Source organism: Vitis vinifera, chromosome 2 (assembly GCF_030704535.1).
Source record: "Vitis vinifera cultivar Pinot Noir 40024 chromosome 2, ASM3070453v1".
In the NCBI taxonomy this organism is placed as follows: Eukaryota; Viridiplantae; Streptophyta; class Magnoliopsida; order Vitales; family Vitaceae; genus Vitis; species Vitis vinifera.
The window spans coordinates 15916705-15936902 of NC_081806.1; the positions used below are offsets into that span (position 1 = coordinate 15916705).

Sequence of the window (20198 nt, forward strand, 5' to 3'; positions counted from 1 at the left end):
ACCACATTTCTTAAAACAAATTTCAGAATCATATCTATATTTTTCCTAATTATTTTTTTCAATTTTAAACTTTAAGTAAGATGATTTATAGTTAGGGTTTGAGGTTAGAAAGAAATACGTTAGAGAGAAAACGAACGAAGAAATGAGTTTTGGGAGAAAATAATGAGAAGAGGTTTTTGAGAATTTTTTCAATTATAAGGTGGATACATTAAGTCCTGTTTGATAATTATTTTTGAAAACTATTCTTTGATGTCTCAAATGTTTTTAATATACTTTTAATATTTTAAAAATAATATTTATATTTAGAATTTTGTTTTTAATCATTATACATATTTATATAATTATTTTTTTTAAAAATAACTCTTAAAAATTAAGTGAAAACAAATAAAAGATGTTTTCTGAAAACAACTAAAAAATTGTTTTCTAAAAATGTTTTATTTTTATTTTTAATAACACAAAATAGAAAACAGTTTTCTAGTTATTAAATATGTTTTTTTAATTTTTTAATTTTAAAAAAATATTTTTTAAAACACTTGTCAAACAAATCCTAATAAATTTTTGTATTTTAGGTGATGGGTAAATAAGGTGGATGTAAAAAGACTCGAACGGTTAATATAATTTCCCTTTCATGGTTTTTTGGTGAGTTTTTTCAACATAATAAGGAACGAGTACCAACAAGGGAGATCCATGTAATTCCATAATTTGTCAAAACCTCAGAGGGTATATAGGTAATTTTCCTTTCTTTTTTAAATTAAAAAAAAAAAAAAAGGAAAAATGAAAAAAAAAAAAAAAGAGCATAAACATCCTTGTTGCTAACAGCAAAAACGGAAAAGCTTACTGGGAAAGAAGGGTGGTTGTAAAATGACGTTATCCACCATTCCAATAGCTTCCAGGATTTCCATTCCCATTCCTTCTCTTCAAAATCCGAAGGTAACATCAAAAGTTCTTTTTTACTACATTAATTTTCAAAATAATATCTTGCATTTGTTTTATTCATTGATGTTTCTATTCTATTTTTGCTTTAATTTCCAAATGAGTCCGTTTGGATGCTGAGAAAACACTGAAAGAGGAAACGGATGTAGATTTTGGAGATGAGAATTTTAATTTTTGAAAAAAGCAGAAACCTTTTCCAAACTTTCTTCCCAATTTTCTCAAATTTCTGGGCGACCAAACTAGTGTTTTTTTGTTGAATTAGCTTAAATTACAGAACAAAATGTTGTGGCTTAGTTAATGTTGGATTATGTATTTTTCTAAAAGAATTCTGACTAATTTGCGTTGTTCAATTTATCTGAATTGTAGGTCCTTAGCTGCAGAAGTTTCCAGGTTAAAAAAGATGGGAGTTTCTGTGGTCCAAAAATTGCCGCTTTCAAGATGTCTAGAAATCTTGAATTCAAGGCCAATTCGGTTTCAGGGGATAGCAGTGCCTCCGTTGGGTTTAATGTGCCCTTTCCTAGTGATTATTCTGAGATTCTTGAACAAGTAAGCAAGCTTTTACTTCATTTCTGACATGTATTTTGTATTGTTTTTTCTCTTTTTGTTGGTGAGATTGCAAATGGACTGTGTATTTAGTGTCTGCTTGATTCAGTTATAAGTCAAAATATAAGACCTAGCTATTTTTTGAGTGAAATTCTGTTCAAAATAGACCTTACTTTTAAAGAGTTCTATGAATTGTTTTTAGTGAATGACTTTATGTGATAATTTCCTAGGAGTAGTTTCGCATATATGAGCTAATGAGTAGTTTGCATATTTGTTAATTTCTTCCTGATGAAGTTGCAGCGTGTTTGGGGAGGATATTTTCTCTTTGAACATGAATCATATTTGCAACTTAGCACCTTGGTGAGGTACACTTCTTTAACTCAGTTTCACTTGGAAAAGAAAATAATGCCATACAAATAGGTTTGGGTCCACAACATGGGTTTAAGTACATGAGGTGTTTTTTAGTTGCCAATGAGGCTATATTTATTGGTATCATAAGAAAAGAAATCAGTTAGAAACAGTAATGCAATTGGGTTCATATTTCAAAGAAGAATTTGGGGTTTGATCCACGATCGTATGATCCTTTCTTATCTGTATAAGGCTATAAGCAATGACTAGTTACACAGCGGGAGACTGTCTACTGGATTACTAGGTGGTTTCTTTCTTTCCATGTTATGACACTATCTCTCCGACTTATGTAGCTGGATGAGGAATCTTTATTCATGGATTGGGATACTCCATTTTCATTGGTAAATCCTGCCCCTTTCAAATGGGGAGAACAGGCTCTTCACCATTTTAGTTGCCTCTTTTTGGGTTTTCCTTCGCCATAATTACCTTCCAACTAAAGTATTAAGGCCATTGTTGGTAGAAATCCTAGAGAATCTAATTTCTGATGAACAATGTTTGAATTGTTTCCCCATAGAGCATCATAAATTGATTAAAGGAGATTACCAAGTAAGAAATGTTTTTCTCATCAATGTAAGTCAACTCAACATACTTTTGTATCTCTATGGCCTATTGATTCAATAACAGATGACAGTTTTAAGACCTAATTAATGGTTTTGCTTAGTAGAATTAATGGATGTCATGTAATGGACACAAGATCTTCTTGTATATAGTTGAAGACCAGAGGCATGCTTCTGTGCAATATGAACCAACATTGTATTCTTCTTTTGGCTTCTATTTAGCAGAATTATCTAGCTCCTTTGACATTTTTCTGTATAAATATCTTGTGGTAATAGTTTTACGGATCCTATGTGGACAGTTTTAAGAAAATTGCACAAACAAGGAATATTTTGAATTTTTCTACGCTAAAAGTTCAAGAAGCTTTTGGCACATTCACTCTAGACCATGGAATTGATGTACTTCAGTTTAAAATCATAGAGTCAACTTCAATAACACATGGTTTTAAACTTCATTTTGGATTAAACTTTGGTTGTTCCAAAATTAAACTGTAAAAGTTTAGTACCATGTGAAAAGCTTCAATTTATTCTGACTTGTACTAGAATTTTGGCCTGTTGAGGGAGCGATAATTTTAGGCCTAATAGACACCTAATACCTTATTGAAATGGTCGTTGTCTTTCCATTAGGACAATGAAGGACTGGAGTGAGCCTAGTTTTCTAGCCTGTCTAATTTTGCTTAACTGGGCTTGAACTAGGATTGAGGCCTTGCCTTGGTCTGGGCTGACCCTTCAAACCTAGTTTTCTAGTCTAGGTCATTGAGCTAAATGATTTCTTTTGAATTTCAGAACTGTCACCTTGAATGTTTTCTTTCCGATTTTCTAAATGACAAAAATCTGATTAAGTTTGGGTTTGGGCCTGGCAAAACACTATCAAAGCCACCTCTCCTTATACATTATTGGACACAGAGAAGATAAAGACCAAAATACCGCTAAAACAGCCTCTGATGCTTTTGTTAACACATTTCATTTTCTGTTGGAGGACAAAGGAAGATCCCTGTTCTAGGGAAAGAAAATATTTTTGGGAATTCTTTTGCTTCTTTAACAGAGTTTGGATGAAAATGTTTGGCATGCAGTTGTAAACTCTGGAAACCATGATCATTTGGTGTTAGAGTTTCTGTATTATAGAGTTGTGGTTTCTCTTTACAAAAAGAAAAGCTCATTGATTCTGCATTCTTTCCTCTATTTGATAAATATATTCTGTTGGGTTTCTCTTATAATTGGGGGGTTCTAGTCTTATATCACAATATTTATCCTAAAATATTTCTTCAATAGTTATCACTAAAATTTTTTCCTTCAGGATACATCCAGCTCCTACATTAAGCATTCAAATCTGTTTCTTCAATTACTAAACCTAATTCTATATCTTTTCCTATCAAGTTTGTCAATTTTAGCCACCTTACTTTTAGATCTTTATTTCCCTCAGCTCCTGCTAAATTCTCCCTTTTTTTGAGCTCTGTTATTGGTCTTCCTTCTTCACATTGGAAGGAGTAGATTGTTTCCCTTATTTTGAGTGAGCCTATTTTGAGATTTAATTTCCAACTTAGTACATTCATTTAACTCAACATTCTCATGGGTTGGCCACACATATGATTAATATTTTACTTCTTGGTTATCTAATGACTGGCTCCATAAAAGCATTGAAACTATTCTGGTTTCCATCTTATATGGATTCTCATGGCAAGTTCCATCAAAATGTGAGTTTTCATAACATCTATAAGAACATCTCCATTCTGTCATAATTTTCAGTTGCTTGGCTCTCCTTGTATGCGGCTAGTGAAGTATGGTGCAATGATAATTGCTAGTGTATCTGTCAGCAGTTGATCTGTTAAACATTAGTTTATCTTTACACTTCATTTAGAGTGTCATTCCATGATCTATCTCCTTCCAACTTCTATAGAATTTTTTTAATTTCCAAATGTACCTGATCTACTTTTAAATTTATCTGTTTAATCTCATCAACAAGCTGACATAAAACTAATAAATCACATGTACAGATGATCAGTTGATGCAAAATCAAAATGGAAAGATAATTATGGACTCCACTGTAGGAGCCCTTGGGAAGTTCAATTCGGGTTCTCTAGCTCTTGGATATGCCAAATAGCTTTTTGTTTTTGGTAATTTGTTAGTAGCTAGTAGTTACTAGTTACCACTGTACTATAATTTTTTTTTTTTTTAATTTGGATATGTAATGATTAACAGGCAAAAGAAGCAACTGAATTGGCTTTGAAGGATAAAAAGCAGTTGATGGTGAGTTAGTCTTGGGTATTACTGTATAATGGAAGAGGTCAAAGTACTCATCATCTCTAAAATTACCATAGTGTTTGTGACGAACAAGTATATGTTACAGGAGATTGAATTTCCAACTGCTGGACTTGAATCTGTACCAGGTTCTTTTTTCTGCTTTTTGATCCTTACTTTTTTTTCTGCCCCACCCTCCCCTTCTGCTGTCCCTTTTACCTATGAAGCTAGGTGTATCTTACTCTCTAATATATATATCAGGAGATGGTGAAGGAGGTATAGAAATGACTGGAAGTATGCAGTTGATTCGTGAGTTTTGTGACATCTTCATAAATCCAGAGAAAGCAACAAGGACCAGAATAGTAAGGTCCATATTTTAAAGCAATATTCATTGTTTGTTTCCAGAACATGATTGAAGAATATAAAGTGGACATGAAGGAAACTATACAACATGATAATGTGGGGGGCTATGCCTGTGGTGCATGCACAAAATATATGGGCATATACATAGGATGGGCATTGTTTTGTTTACATATCTCAGGGTGTATATTTTCTTCACATTTTCTAAAACAATTATGATTTTTTTTTTCAATATTTTGCTATATAATTTTTTGAAAATTTCAGTTATACATGATCCTAATATATTTAAATTTTAAAAATAACTAGAAGAATCTATACTTATAGAATATATAATCAAGGTATGCAATGCAATAATACATGTCTTTCTTACTTTAAATAAAATATATAGAGAGAAAGATCACCTTCGGATGCGTTTAGGTTAAAAAACCCATGTAGATTAAGATAGTCTATTAACATGTTGGCTACTGTGCAGCACTACAAATCTAAGTCATAGTATAGAAGATAAATGATTGTAAAAGATAATTTTGAAATATAGTAGGGCTTTTAGATATTAGAGATTTAGTCAATTCATTTGCTTTACATAGTATTTTCAATGAGTTCATCCCGTGGTTAGCAGCATTATTACTAATTTTGAATTTAACTTGCTTAATGAAGGAATCTTGGGTTTGATCGAATAACATTGTCTCATTAATATTGTTATTACTACCATTGGTTGGGCTGACAACTCCTTTCTTAGGGTCTGTTGGAGAGTACTTCAAACTTTGTTGTGGTTTTAACAGTAACATTTCTTTCATAAGCGCTTTTATGAAGTTTGGTTCTTGGACTTCTTCTCTATTAAAAATCCTTATCTAAAGGGGGAGAAGATATGCTCTCCATTCTATAGGTATATAAATAAGAGAAGTGGTTAGCAATCGTAATTTGTTTGTTATATAACAAAATAAATAAATAAATACTGATAAATTACCAAAAATGGCATTATAGATTTATTTTTTTTATATGTATGTATATAATTATAAAAAAAAATCTATATTGAAAAAATATATATTATTAAAAAAAGTCATTGTTGCAAAAAAGCTATCTTCTTTGCATATTAGCTTAATTTATCAAAAAAATCTAATATTAATAGAAGTGAGACACTTCAATTTTTAATTGGGATGGAAGCGAGATCTTTGGGGTTTTTCATATGCTCCAACTGGTTACTTTTCTGCAAATTAACTCTTTGATTAGAAGAGTAATCAAACTAATTGTTATAACTCCACTCAACAATAATAATTACACTTCCAAGACAAAGAAGCTACAATGGAATCCTAAAATTGCTAAATAATTGTTACTAAACCTCTCCAACAAATATCTGTGAGTGATGTTGGCATAGGTTAACCAATATCCAAAAGTGACATTAGCATATGTTAGGAGTTATTGCCAAAGATATATATTCAATCTTATAATCCTTAAGGCCTAATTAAATATCTTTTAATTACAAGTAACATTTTAGTAACCAATTTAATAAATAACAAGGCATTTACCAGTCTTAAATAGCTTAGGAGGTTAATCCAGTACTTGCTAGTTTTAAATCCTTAAGACATTCTATAGATGCTAACTTTGAGGATTAGAAATGTATGTTATACCTGGAATGTGAAGGAGCGGCAGTCTACCTAACATACAACAATTGTGGCTTTGAGCTTGGTTATAGACCATTTTTTCAATTTTTATTTCATGCATTGATTTTATTAACATAAAATCTTTGATTGAAAAATCATAAATAAAGTAAATCAAAAGGAAGCGAAGTGTTGAGATATATTTATTTGATTTAAAATCAATAACAGAAGGTAATTTATACAGAAAATTTCATACCATGCATAGATTTGATGCCGGTTTCCTTTTGTTTTTGAATCCTAAAAATCAAATCAAAAGTTAAATTCACACAATATTTGATCCAAAATGTGGACTTGAATAATGAGGTGTTTGAATTAGAAAAAGCACTAGTTTTTCAAATACTATTATGAATGCATCAATTTGAATTGAGATGGTGCAATAGCTGCATGTGCTGCCTTTTGAAGACAAACTGCCAGATGACATATAAAGAAATCCCTTTATAACTTATTTAGGTATTGCTATAATCATTGCTTGCTTGTGTTACAGTTGCAATGCCTTTGTGCAAGGATGACGCATGGAAGCTTTGATAGGTGATGTGTTTTGGTGGTTCTTGGTACACATGCATGCTTATCTTGTCTTATTACTTTCGATCTTTTGTCCACTACAATGAGGCTACTTTCCTCTTTGGGAAGTGTTGTCTTGGCTAGACTTGGTGGTTAGCATCATTTGAGGTGGAGTTTTTGGAGGGGTTGTGCCAAAAATTTGATGTGGACCGTTGGTTCCAAAGAAATTTATGTTTTATCTTTTTTGCCTCATTGCATAGTGTGAACATTACCTTGCTATTTGCATGAATTTGAAAGCCTTGCTTCGTTTTGTATTGTGCTCATTCAATAATTGGGTTTCATGTTTTATTATTGATTTCTTCAGTCTCTCTCATTAAATGTTTTTACTTTTGTCATATTAATTGCACATTTAAAAATTTTCAGTTTTTTCCCGAGGCCAATGAAGTTAAATTTGCAAGGCAATCCGCTTTTGGAGGAGCTTCATTTAAGTTGGATTATCTGACAAAACCATCTTTATTTGAGGATTTTGGTTTTGTCACAAAAGTCAAAATGGCTGATCGGGTCAAGCCAGAAGATGAACTGTTCCTTGTCGCCTATCCATATTTTAATGTCAATGGTAGCTTTGAACTCCACATCTTCCAGTTGATATCCACTCCATAATTTTATGCCACTGGTAATTTTATTTTTCAATCCAGAAATGCTTGTTGTGGAAGAGCTTTACAATGAAGCTGTGGTGAACACTGCTCGGAAGCTGATTATATTCAATGGGGAACTTGATCGGATAAGATCTGGGTGTATCCTTTGTTTATCAATATTAATTAATGGGGGACTATATTGAGTCAGTCATAGATTTAGATCTGGATTGAAGTTCCAAAATGACCACCTATTATACCATTGTTAACAAAATTAATCCTCAAATTCCCCATCCTTTTGAAAAAAGTTATTGATTGGCTCCCCCTAAAACTAAAAGAGGGGGAAAGAGAATTATTTTTTGTTAAAAATACTTCCCTTGATTGTGGAGTGGGAGTATTAGAGAGGGTATATAAAATACCATTGGCTTCCAATGTGATCATCCTGAATAAGATTCAACTACATTCTCTGTTGTAGCTTCTGTCAAAAGTTGTAAGAGGAACAAGTAGAGGAAGGATCTTGAAGAATCAGTGCCTTTCATGGCCTCTCAGACCAAAGTTGTCCTTGATATGAATTAAGATTATCCACCATTCTTTTATCCAAAGTTGGCTGCTCTTACCAAGAGCTTGCTTCCTAAGATGGAGACGGTGTATTACATTCACAATTTCAAAGGACGCAAAGGAGGAACTCTTTTCAGGTTTTCAAGTTGATTATTCTGTAACTCTACCCTGTCGGAATCATACTAACCAATAAATATTCTCTGTTTCTGGGTGCTTGACAATAGAGTGGTGGCTATTTTCTAGTTGCTTATTCGACTTAAATCAATTCATCTAACAGTAGGGATATTTTTTCTATTAGGTGCTACCCAGGTCCATGGAAAGTCCTCAGAAAAGTGAGGAATGAATACATTTGTTTGCATCAACAGGAAGTGATGCCATCCCTCAAGGAAGTCGCCTTGGATATTCTTCCCTCAGCTTGAAGTTTTTTGTATGTAATCCTCCCAAAGTCTCAGTGCCTTGTATTAAAATAAATCTGAATCTGTATGTGACTTTCTCTAGGAGTAACCTGTTGATATTGCAGATTTCAGTGTTCAGCTTCAAATTCTTGTTTGCCTATGCCGAACGGCAACTCTACCTGACTTCCTTGAGGAATGTCTATCTCTAAGACAAAAGGTATGTAGAAACAACATTCCTGCAGGTGCCAAGCTTTATGATTCATAAATTATTTTCCCATGTTCCTATCCTAAACATCATGTAGCAACTTCAATGTACTGGAAACTTGCTGGTCATGATGCTATGGAAAAGCAGGGTTTCTCCATCCAGAATGTGAAGAGATACTTGGAAGGGTTTCTGTGTTTGCTTTTTGTATTATATTTCTTGTAACGTCTTCTAAGATTAAAATTAGATTAAGTGTTGTAAAGAGTTCAGGATTAACATATCTCATGTATAAACATATTTGCTTTCTGAGGGGAAGATGCTGAAATGCATGTGAATATTTTGATTTGATTGGTTGGGCTCTTGTTGAAGGTGGTTGAGATTTTTTATACCCCTCTTTCTTTTGTTTTTTGCCTTTAGACGTCTATTGTATACTTCCTATATGCTTTGGGTTGACCATTGAGCACTCTATTTTTATTAATATGTGCTTTTTATGAGAAATCTAGATTGATTTTTTTTTTCTTTCCAAAATGGTTACTTTGATTGCAATCTCCAACTTGAAGCGATCATGAAAAAGGCCCTTTCTAATTATATCTTAAAATTTCATCAAATACTTCATTGCATTGATTCAAATGAAAATTTTGTGAAAATAATGAGAAATGTATTTCATAAAATTTAAAATTAATGATAGCCAAGGACCAAATATTGGTAATTATGGATATATTGAATCAGGGATATATCGGCGAATATTTTAACACAAAATATCGATGGACCTAAAATTGATAAGAACTTATAGAAATGTAAGAAAAAACTCTTAAAAATGAAATTAAAAGTATAATAGGAGTTTTAAAGTTGTTTTATTAAAAAAAAAATTGATATATCTATGATATAATTTATCATATTTCATAATAATATTGTATGCATCGATAAAAAATATAAATTTCATAAGTATATATTTGTTATTAAACTATACCAAATGTTATTCGATAATAATATTGTGATATTTGATTATAATATGTCTAATTTAAAAATATATTTAATGTTAAAATTATAATTCATTTAATTCAATTGTATTAAATAATATAAAATAAATGATGATATATATATATTGCAGTAAAAAGATTGACCCTTTACCGTTCAATTCCACTATTCAAGATACTCAGCTCCTAATGGATCACCGCTCAGAATATATACCTCCCTGATTAATTGATCAGCAGTCATTTCAGTCGAAAGCAAGATTCTGGGTCAATAGTCAAAAGTGCTACAGTTCCCTCTTACTGTTCACTTTTACTATTCAAGCACTATTCAAGCACGGTCTACTGTTCATTGTTACTATTCAAGATTCCTTTTTGCTTATTTAAGGAGGCTCGGTCCTCATTTGTAAGCACGCATAATTTTAGTTCTGTTTCTCTCCCAAGCTTATGCTCTCCCTTCTCTCTTCTTTCTCTCTCATCATGTAAGCCCTTCAAGCTTTCAAGCTTTCTCCAAGCTTTCCTATCCTTGTCCATTGTAAGATATTTCTCCTTATGTATAATATAAATATGTTTTGATTACCTCCTATATAGATGATTTTTAATTAAGTTTTGTTTTTATATTCTTGTACCTCCTACATGGATGGTTTTAATTAAGCTTTGTTTTTAATTTTATGTTTTTATTTTGTACCGCCTACATGGTCGGTTTTAAGCTTATCATGAACTAACAAGTTTTTTGGTTCCTTCTCTTTAAATTTCTTGTTGGATATCTTTTGTATCATCTAACCCTCTTCTTTGTTTTGAATCATAGCATAATTCCTGTTTTCATTGCATATGACCTTGTCATGGGTGTCTATGGTATCAGAGCCATGGGGAAGGGAAGTTGGGTCTTGTTTTCGGTGTTTTGGCCTATCCTAGGATAGGTAGCAGTGTGCCTAGGAGCGCGAGCCCTGCCGATTGAGCCGTTGTTAGCCGTGGATAGGCGTTTGTTAGGCTGTAAGAGGGTTGGGGTGATGTCTCATAAGGTTTGTCAATCTGCTATTAGGCTCTAGATCAAAACCCTAAAATGAGTTCAATTTTCAGAACCATGTCTAGGAGATCCAGTGATTCTCAAGATACTGTTGTAAACAGTGAAGAGATCAATTATCCTAAGATCCAAAATGATTTAGATGATTGGAAGTTACCCAAGGTGTCTAATCAAGAAATTTATAAGAAAGGAACCTTTAAGTTCTTCACATATTATACCATCAAGACCTCTGAAATGTCAGTTAGCTTAGAACAAGACGACCAAGTCATAAGACTTCTAGATAACAGATCCATTGAAAAGCATAAAAAAGATGGCTATAATTTCATACACTTTGGTATGATTCAAGTAGCTGCTAAGCCTTTGACAAGATTAGGTTTAAACACCTCTATTGTCATGTGTTTAAGAGATAATAGGCATCTCGAATATCGAGATTCTATTATAGGTGCAGTCCAAGCTGGACTGAATGATGGCCCAGTTTATTTCCAGTGCTATCCTAACTTCATAGTTAGAATAAGAGATGCAGACATCTTAGATTCCGTTGTCCTACATATTAAGACCCATGGCTTTAAGATCAAACCAGGAAACAGTCCTGTTTCAATCATAACCAGGTTTGCCTATAAGAGCATGAACACAAGCGTTGGATCTGGGGCTCTTCGCACCAGTCCTAAAGGAGAGACCACTTACTTTCACTCAGATATGCTAGATAAGTCAGATTTCATCATCCCCAAGAAGATCTTGTGGAAAGATGTTGAGTTTCCTGAAAATTGACATTTTGCTAATGTTGTTCCAACCATTGCACAACGTTCTGAAAGTATTGAACAAATTGTTCAATATCCTTATGGAGGAGGAGAACTGGTTTTCTCCAACTCTTTCAGACATTCTAGCAGCCCTAGAGTTTCTGTTTATGAACCCTCTAGAGCTTCAAGCTCTTCCATCCCAGTTAGAATCACTAGGGAAGAAGAAGGATCCAGCTCAGGAAATCCTAAGAATATTAAGCTAACAGGTGTTAGAAGTCACACCAACGTGGCTAGACCATTTTTCACAGAGGAAAATGAGTCTACTCAGGAATCCCAATAGGATGAGTCCCCTATTATGTCTCCTACCTATTCCCAGATGATTAACACAATAAGTCTAAGTGACGAGGACTTTGAGATCAACAAGGATCTCTTAAGAAAGGACTTTTATTCTGAAGTCAATAAGCAAAGAAATGATTGGTTCTTTAGCACTATCCCTAAGGTCATTAGAACCATTTACCAAGAAGAATTCTATGCCTACTTAAGACAAGAAAAGAAAAATATTAAGTTTTGGATTTGGTTTGAACTCTTCAAACAAGAGGAATATCCAGATTATCCTTATAAGCGTGAGAGCACTGATAAAATTAAGTCTTTCGAATTTTCTAAGGAATTCCAGGAAAATCCCCAAATCAACCAGGCTTTTGTTGATAGGATTAATCAGAAGATTAAGGATAGTCTTGTTGCTCCCTTGACGGTCCAGCCTCATAAGAGAATCAATATGGTTAAATGTGATATTAGTTCAGAAGAAGAATCTGATGAGCTAATTAAGATGTTTGAGGAACCCCATAATCAAATTATTTCAAAAGATATTAACAACTTGGAAGCCTTTAAGACTAGGAATTACTATCCTAGGCCTACATTTCCTGACATGCAGTTTGAGGAAAGAAATCAATATACCCAAGCCTCATATACTAGTGGTACTATATATGAATGGAACATAGACGGTATGACCGAGAATAACATACTCACTAAGCTTCAAGAAATGACCATGGTAAGTACAGCCTATAAATTAAACAATAGACTGCCAGATCATGCTGTAGCTTAGACCATTGTTGCTGGGTTTACAGGTTAGCTTAAGGGTTGGTGGGATAATTATCTCACTTTTGATGATAGAAATAGTATCCTAAAAGCCTATAGGATTAATGAGAATAGTGAAGTTGTTAAGGACGAAGATGGCCAAGATATAGAGGATGTAGTGGCTACTCTAATCTACTCAATATCCAAGCACTTCATTGGAGATCTTGCAAAAATTAAAGATAAAACTGCAAATCTCTTAACCAACCTTAAGTGTCCCAAGCTTCATGATTTTAGGTGGTATAAGGAAGTCTTCCTAACCAAAGTCATGCTAAGATCAGATTGTAACCAGTCTTTTTGGAAAGAAAAATTCATCTCAGGATTACCCAAGCTTTTCTCTAAGAGAATTAGGATCAAGATAAGAGAACAGTATAATGGTCAAATCCCTTATGATAAGCTAACCTATGATGAGATTATAAGCATTGTCACAGCTGAAGGGATTAAGTTGTGCAATGACTTCAAGCTTAAGCAACAAATGAAGAATGAACAAAAAATCTACAAGAATGAATTTGGATCATTCTGTAGCCAGTTTGGTTTAAGCCAAAAAGAAACTATGCCTCCCTCTAAGCAAAAACCAAGTAGGAAGCCTAGCAAAGATAAGTTTTACCACAGTAAGAGAGGTACCCATGACAATTATAGGATGAATAATACTAAGCAGTCAAGACACTTCCAAAGAAGAGTCAACAAAGATACCCAGAAAAGGTAGAAACTCCTTTAGATGTCAAGCCAATTATCTGTTTTAAATGTGGCAAAGTTGGCCATTATAAAAAAGATTGTAGAGTTAAGCAAAAAATTAATAACTTAAGTGTCTTAGATGACCTAAAAAATATGCTTTGTAAGGTAATGTTAAACTCCACAGACTCTGAATCAAGGACTGATTCAGATAATGAAGATGACATTAATCAACTAAACAGTAGTGGTGAAGTTTCTAGCCAATCTTCTAGTGACCAAACAGAATGTATTAAAAGTAATTATAATTGTCGTCCTAAAACTATAAATGTCATAAGCCAAGATCAGGAATTTATCCTTGATACTTTAAGAAAAGTTGAAGATGAAAAGACTAAGCAAAATCTTTATGAAGTTTTTAAGAAATCTGTTGTTAAGGTAGAAGCCAAGAAGACTGTTAATCCTTATAACCTTAATGATATCTTAAACAGGTTTGACCAGCAGTCTCCCAAGGAAGTCAGCATTAAGGAACTTCATGAAGAAGTTAAGCAGTATAAAAAGGAGATTAAAGAGTTAAGACAATTCATAAGTTTAGGTCTCTCTAATTTCCAAGATCAAATCAATAGAATTGTCAACCAAGAAAACCATATGGATATTCCAGAATCTTCTCATGTTAATGATAATGAGACAGATACTTTTTTGAATACTGTGAGTAGGGTTATCTTCCAGAGGTGGGAAGTCTCCCTTACTATAGTAGTCAAAGATAAATTTGACCTTGATATTATTGCTTTGATTGATTCAGGAGCAGCTAAAAATTGCCTTCAAGAAGGTCTTGTACCTATTCCTTTATGTCAAGAGACTAGTCAGTCTCTATTTGGAGCCAATGGCAAAAGACTTGCTATTAAGTATAAATTAACAGATGTTCATATCCGTAACCATGACATTTGTATTAAGCAAACCTTTATCCTTGTTAAGGATTTTAAGGAAAAAGCCCTCCTAGGAATACCCTTCTTAAGCTCTATTTATCCTTTGTGGGTAGATAACCAAGGTATAAGAACAAAGCTTTTTGATAAGGAAATTCTTTTTGAATTTGCTAATCCTGTTGAAAACATCACTCCTTGTGATCAAGAAATTAATCTTGTTAGGATTGATGATCCACCTAAGATATTAGGTACCCAATTCATTATAAATGATATTTTAAGCATTCCTTTATGCATCTCAAAATTTCAGTGTCTTTTTGGTTAGGAAAGTTCCATTCCTAATCACTCAACTCGTGAAATTTGCAGGGTTCATGAGACCATGGGCCCTAAAAAGAATACCCAAGCTCTTAACACCCAATCCAGTCAAGCTCCTTCTCCCCATAAAATGCTATGGAGCCAACAAGTTGAAGAAGAAGAAGCAAGACTTCATTCTTCTAACTCTATGCCTAACAAGATGATGACCTTGTACTATGATCATTCTGATCCATCTAATCCAGTCAAGGCCACCCAGTACCCAGCCATTTCAGGGTCCCAGACCTTCAAGCAAGTCATTAAGGCTAATCCCTCTCAAAAGGAATTAGCATCAAGCTCCTCTTTTTCAAACAAGCAAATTGTGGTGACTGCTAACCCCACACCTCTTTCAACAAAATCAAGATATTGGCAAAATGATTTAAATCAATCTCTTTTGGTTATTGAAAGAGAATTTTTCTCTGAAAACCCTAGAGAGGTTGTGCAAAAGCTTTTCAAGAAAATTTTCATTATCCCTCTAGTGATATTTTAAAAACAAGAGAGTTTTATGAAGTAGTCCTTACAGAAACTGGTTCTATTAAAATTAAGCATAACGCTGATAAATTCAGCAATATGGGCTTGGCATTCTCCACCTGCCATATCTATAAGATTCTTACTGTCAAGCAATGGGGTGGAAATCCTAATTTTTCAAGGGAATTTTCTGAACCATCAAAGCCAAGGTTTTTTAATTATTGGGATTATCAGAGAGCATGGTTTAATGCTTTTCTGATCCAGAATAAGGATTTCCATCATTCATGGATGTTCTATTTTCCATCTAAGAATCAACTTTCCTCTTTCCCATTTTGGTTCTACAGTTGGTGGACTTATTATGGTCTGACTATTAAGATTCTTCCTAAGCCCATCCTAGATGGTTTTGAACTATTTAGAAGTTCTTTTGATATCCCTAGAGAACTTTCAGCTTTTCCCCCTTTACTATTCTTTTTCAGCAATTTTGGCCTTGTTTGGATAGTCCAGTGGGACTATATTATAATTACAGATGAATCAGCAGCCTTTCCCTCTCTAGGAAGAACTTTTAAGACTAAATGGTGGGATGCCTTGAAAAATGATGCATCTATTGATGCAGTCAAGCAGTATTTCCTCAAGAACCCCACACAAGTCTCAGCCAGTGATGATATGTCTCAGTTTCTCCTCAAAAAGCAACAGTTACAAGCCATGCTTGCAGCAGCTAAGACCCCTCAAGATTTCCAGAAAATCCTTGAAGAAGGAAGCTTAAGCTTCTCCCAAGAAAATTCTTATGCAAAGTCTGATGATTCAACAAGCTACCTTCCAGACAATGGTGATGACTGTGAAGGAATCCTTCCTCCAATAAGAAGATCTAAGTAAGCATCAGCTTTACGTCTTCCATCAAGAATATTTCAAGCGTAAGCATCAGTCTTATGTCTTCCATCAAGAATATTTCAAGCTACTGCGCCTATAATAGAATCTCGATATTCGAGATGCCATTATCCCTTAAACACATGGCTCTGATACCAGTCCAGCTTGGACTGCGCCTATAATAGAATCTCGATATACCAAATCATGGCATAATTCCTGTTTTCATTGCATATGACCTTGTTTTGGGTGTCTATGGTATCAGAGCCATGGGGAAGGGAAGTTGGGTTATATATATATATATATAATTTTTAATATTCAAACAATATATTAATGATATTAAAAATGCTATGAAGAAAATTATCATGATAATTTTTATATTTTTGGTAATCAATTAAATGAAAATTTTGCATTTAATTATAAAATAATTATAATTAATTTATTCATTAAAATATTCTTTTAATATTATGTTTATATGATGAGTTTTAGTTTATATATATTTGGTGTAGTATATATAACAAAGGATAAGCTTGCCCTAGTGGTTGGCCCAACTGCACCACCATAGCCCTGCTTTGATTGTGTTGACTTGTGTTGACTACCCCAAAATATCGGTGAAATATTGATAAAATGCCGATAAATTTTGAAAAATCGACAAAACTCCCAATAAATTACCAAAATATTGGTACCTCGATATTTTTGTCCTATATATCGTGTTGAGTTCCACTGATACACAATATTTTAGTCCCTAATGATAGCTAAGTGAATTTAATCTAACCATCAATGGAAGTGAAAATAACCCATTTTTTAAAGTCTGTTTGACTATTTGATTTAAAAATAATTTTTGTTTTTAAAAACAAAAAATTATTTTTAAAAATTCCTTACATCATTTGGTTATTGTTATCAGAAAATAGTTTCTAAAAAATAGTGAGATAAAGAACATTTTCTAGAAAACAAGTATACGTTGTTTTTACTGGTTTTTAGAAATAAAATTAAAGCATAGAATTTCTTTTAAAAAACTATAAAAAAACAAATAAAATTAAACATGATATCATGCCATTTCTCTTTCCACAATCTAATTCCGATACCAAAAATCTTAAAATATGATCTTCCTTTGAATTTTTTTTTTAACATTTTTAATTTTTTTCATTAACTAAATACATTTCAAATCAAATTGTATTTGATACATAAAATTTATTAATTTTTAAAAATAATTTGAAACTTAAAAAATTAATTTAATTAATACTAAAAAGTCATAAAACTTAATAACATTGGTTTTTTAAATTAACCTTTTTTTTTTTCTGTTTTTAATTTTTTATTATCTTTTCTATTTTACAAATCAACAATGTTGCACTGATATTTTTATTTATTTATTTTTATAAATGTACCTATATTCTTCTTCAATATTTAAAAAATTGAAAATTTTATTTTTTGTAAAAGGTTTTTCAAATTGTCAAGCTTTTAGATACATGTGTTAGACTTATAATTTTTCATGAAATCAAATTTCAGTTTTTAAAAAAACGTGACTGTAAATAAAACTGAATCAAAATTTTTTAAATAAAATCAAAATCAATTTCTTTAGATAAAAATTGAAACCAATTTCTTTGTTGTAAATAAAAACTATAATCATTTCCCTATAAATGAAATTTGAAATCATTTTGGTTCTTTGTAAACTTATTTTCTTATAAATATTTATTTTTTAATTTTTTTGGGATAGATTATTGTTCAATAATTGGAATAATATATATGTAAATCACTTATGAGATAATACATGCTTAAATAAAAATTAATAAATGCATAAACAAAAATTAGTACAAACTTAAATGAGAAATATGGTGCTTTGTGTCATATAAACTTATGAAAATGTGAATTTTGAAGCTTGAAATGGTGTCTTTTAAGGTTGAATTGAATTGTCTTTTTAAAAAAAATGATTTTTGTGTAAATTCATTTTTAATAAAGGTTATTTAATTGAAAGGATCATTAAGGTTATGTTTGTTTCTCGAAAAATTTGAGGAAAAATGTAAGAGAAAGAAAACATAAAGAAAAAATAAAGAAAAGAAAAAGTGAAAATAAAAATAAAAAATAGATTAAAACTCAATAAATTATTCTTATTTCCTACTTAATACTTATTTTATTTATTTTAATTCATTAGCATTAAGATTAAATAATTTTAAAATACATAAATTTTTAACTAGTATTAATCATATTTGGTTTTCTTTAATATTTTTTAGAGGACAATAAAACATGAAAAAAATCACTTTCTTATATATATATATATATATATATATATATATATATATATAGCATTTTCCAAAACCAAACATAACCTAAAATACTAATAATAAGAATTATCTCCCTCTTTCAAAGGATAATAGGAATATCCTTTGATAATATTTTGATTTTTATCTTACACTAAATATTTTTTGGCTAAAAATGTTAAAATAAAATTGTATATACTTTCCAACGTTTTGAAAACCCGATTGACCGAACTGACCAATCCCAATCACGTGGGCTCTTCGGTTCAATCCTCTTTCTTCAACCAGTTGGTGGTTAAACCGGCCACAAACTACCTAAACCGGTGGTTAGACCGATGAACCACTTAGATTGAGCATGGATTGAAAAATCGGGAAATATCGGATATCGATCGTCATCGAAACGATAATCGCCATCGATTATCGATTCCCGGGAATATCGTAAAAAAATCGGCAAAATCGCCGATATATTGGCGAAATATCGGTGAAGCACTGATAAATCAGAGATAAATCGCGAGTGGAGGCACACGTGGAGAAACCGGAGGACGAGTCCAAAAAATTGGCGACATTTTGCCGATAAAATCACGATTAATCAGCGATTTTTTTTTTTTACTTAAGGAATTTGATCCGACGACCATATTTGAATTTTTGAGGATCTGATGGCCCATATTTCACCCGTGTATTTGTAAAAGCCTCCAACGGTCAGATTTGTAATCTAATGGTGGAAAATCAATCTTCACTTTATCCAAGGGCTATGAAGTGTTTCCAACAGTTATATGATGATCTAATGGTGAAATTTGAACCAAATTTTGATCCAACGGTTAAAATTAATTTATAACGGCTATTTGACCATCCAACGACTAGTTTGACCAAAAAAATTCCTATAAATACACACATTCCATTCCATTTCATACATCAAAATTCCTATATGAAGATCTAGCAAAATTTTTTAATTTTGAAGGGGATTAACTCCAAGTCAAGGCTAATTAAAGTATGTCTTCCCTTTCATAAAATTTATTTTTATTATGCATAATTCAATTTTATTTTTTATATATAGTTTAATTGATATTATCTAATTTGAAATTTTGTCATTTTAACATTAAATTTCATATGGAATGGAAATTGATTTGACATATATGCATATTTAGTTTCATATGGAAATTTAATTCATGCATAATTCAATTTTAATAATGATTCTTATCAAATTCATGAATATGCAATTTTAATTTAATTCAATTTAAATTTAATTAATATGGAAATGTAATTGTAATGTTTATCTATTTCATATATGCATAATTCAATTTTAATTTTTATTAGTAATGATTCTCATCAATTTCATGAATATGCAAATTTAATTTAATTTAATTTAAATTTAATTCATATTGAAATTTTATTGTAATGTTTATCTATTTCATATATGCATAATTCAATTTTAATTTCATTTTTTATTAGTTCTTATCAATTTCATGAATATTAAATTTCTTACATGTTTTATCTTTAATAATTTTAAATTTGATATTAGTTTCATAATTCAATTTTAGAAAATGGCTAGTGAAAGCGGTATCATGGGTCGAGATCCTTGTTGGAAATATTGTACACCTATGGAAGGGAACAAAAATGGAACAATATGCAATTACTGTGGGTTGGCAATAAAGAGTGGTGGGATTACTCGTTTTAAATTTCACCTATCACATACAGACCCTAATTCAAATACAAAAAAGTGTCCTAACGTGCCTCCAGAAGTGAAACAAGAAATAAGACGACTTTTAGAGCAAAAAAATAAGGCAAAAGCGAAGAAAGCTGTAGATATAGAATAGATTCGATTTGAACTGCGATACACA

At 31.8% G+C, this 20198-nt stretch overlaps 1 protein-coding gene across 1 annotated transcript; it reads left to right on the plus strand.

Moving 5' to 3' along the window:
* The first annotated feature begins 798 nt into the window (after positions 1-798).
* Positions 799-9327, plus strand: LOC100265501 (protein LPA3). Its single transcript, XM_002263741.4, has 10 exons — positions 799-930; positions 1300-1479; positions 4638-4685; positions 4786-4825; positions 4938-5038; positions 7616-7808; positions 7888-7986; positions 8402-8519; positions 8681-8809; positions 8903-9327. The coding sequence occupies exons 1-9, from the start codon at positions 862-864 to the stop codon at positions 8799-8801; spliced, it is 969 nt and encodes a 322-aa protein (XP_002263777.1). The 5' UTR covers positions 799-861; the 3' UTR covers positions 8802-8809; positions 8903-9327.
* The last annotated feature ends 10871 nt before the right edge of the window (positions 9328-20198 follow it).

Bases quoted from the DNA above. Each gene is read 5' to 3' on its own strand.
- LOC100265501 (XM_002263741.4), top strand. From the start codon at position 862: ATGACGTTATCCACCATTCCAATAGCTTCCAGGATTTCCATTCCCATT. The intron at 4,686-4,785 runs GTGAGTTAGTCT...TATATGTTACAG, and splicing joins AGGATAAAAAGCAGTTGATG to GAGATTGAATTTCCAACTGC. The intron at 7,987-8,401 runs GTATCCTTTGTT...ATATGAATTAAG, and splicing joins TGATCGGATAAGATCTGGGT to ATTATCCACCATTCTTTTAT.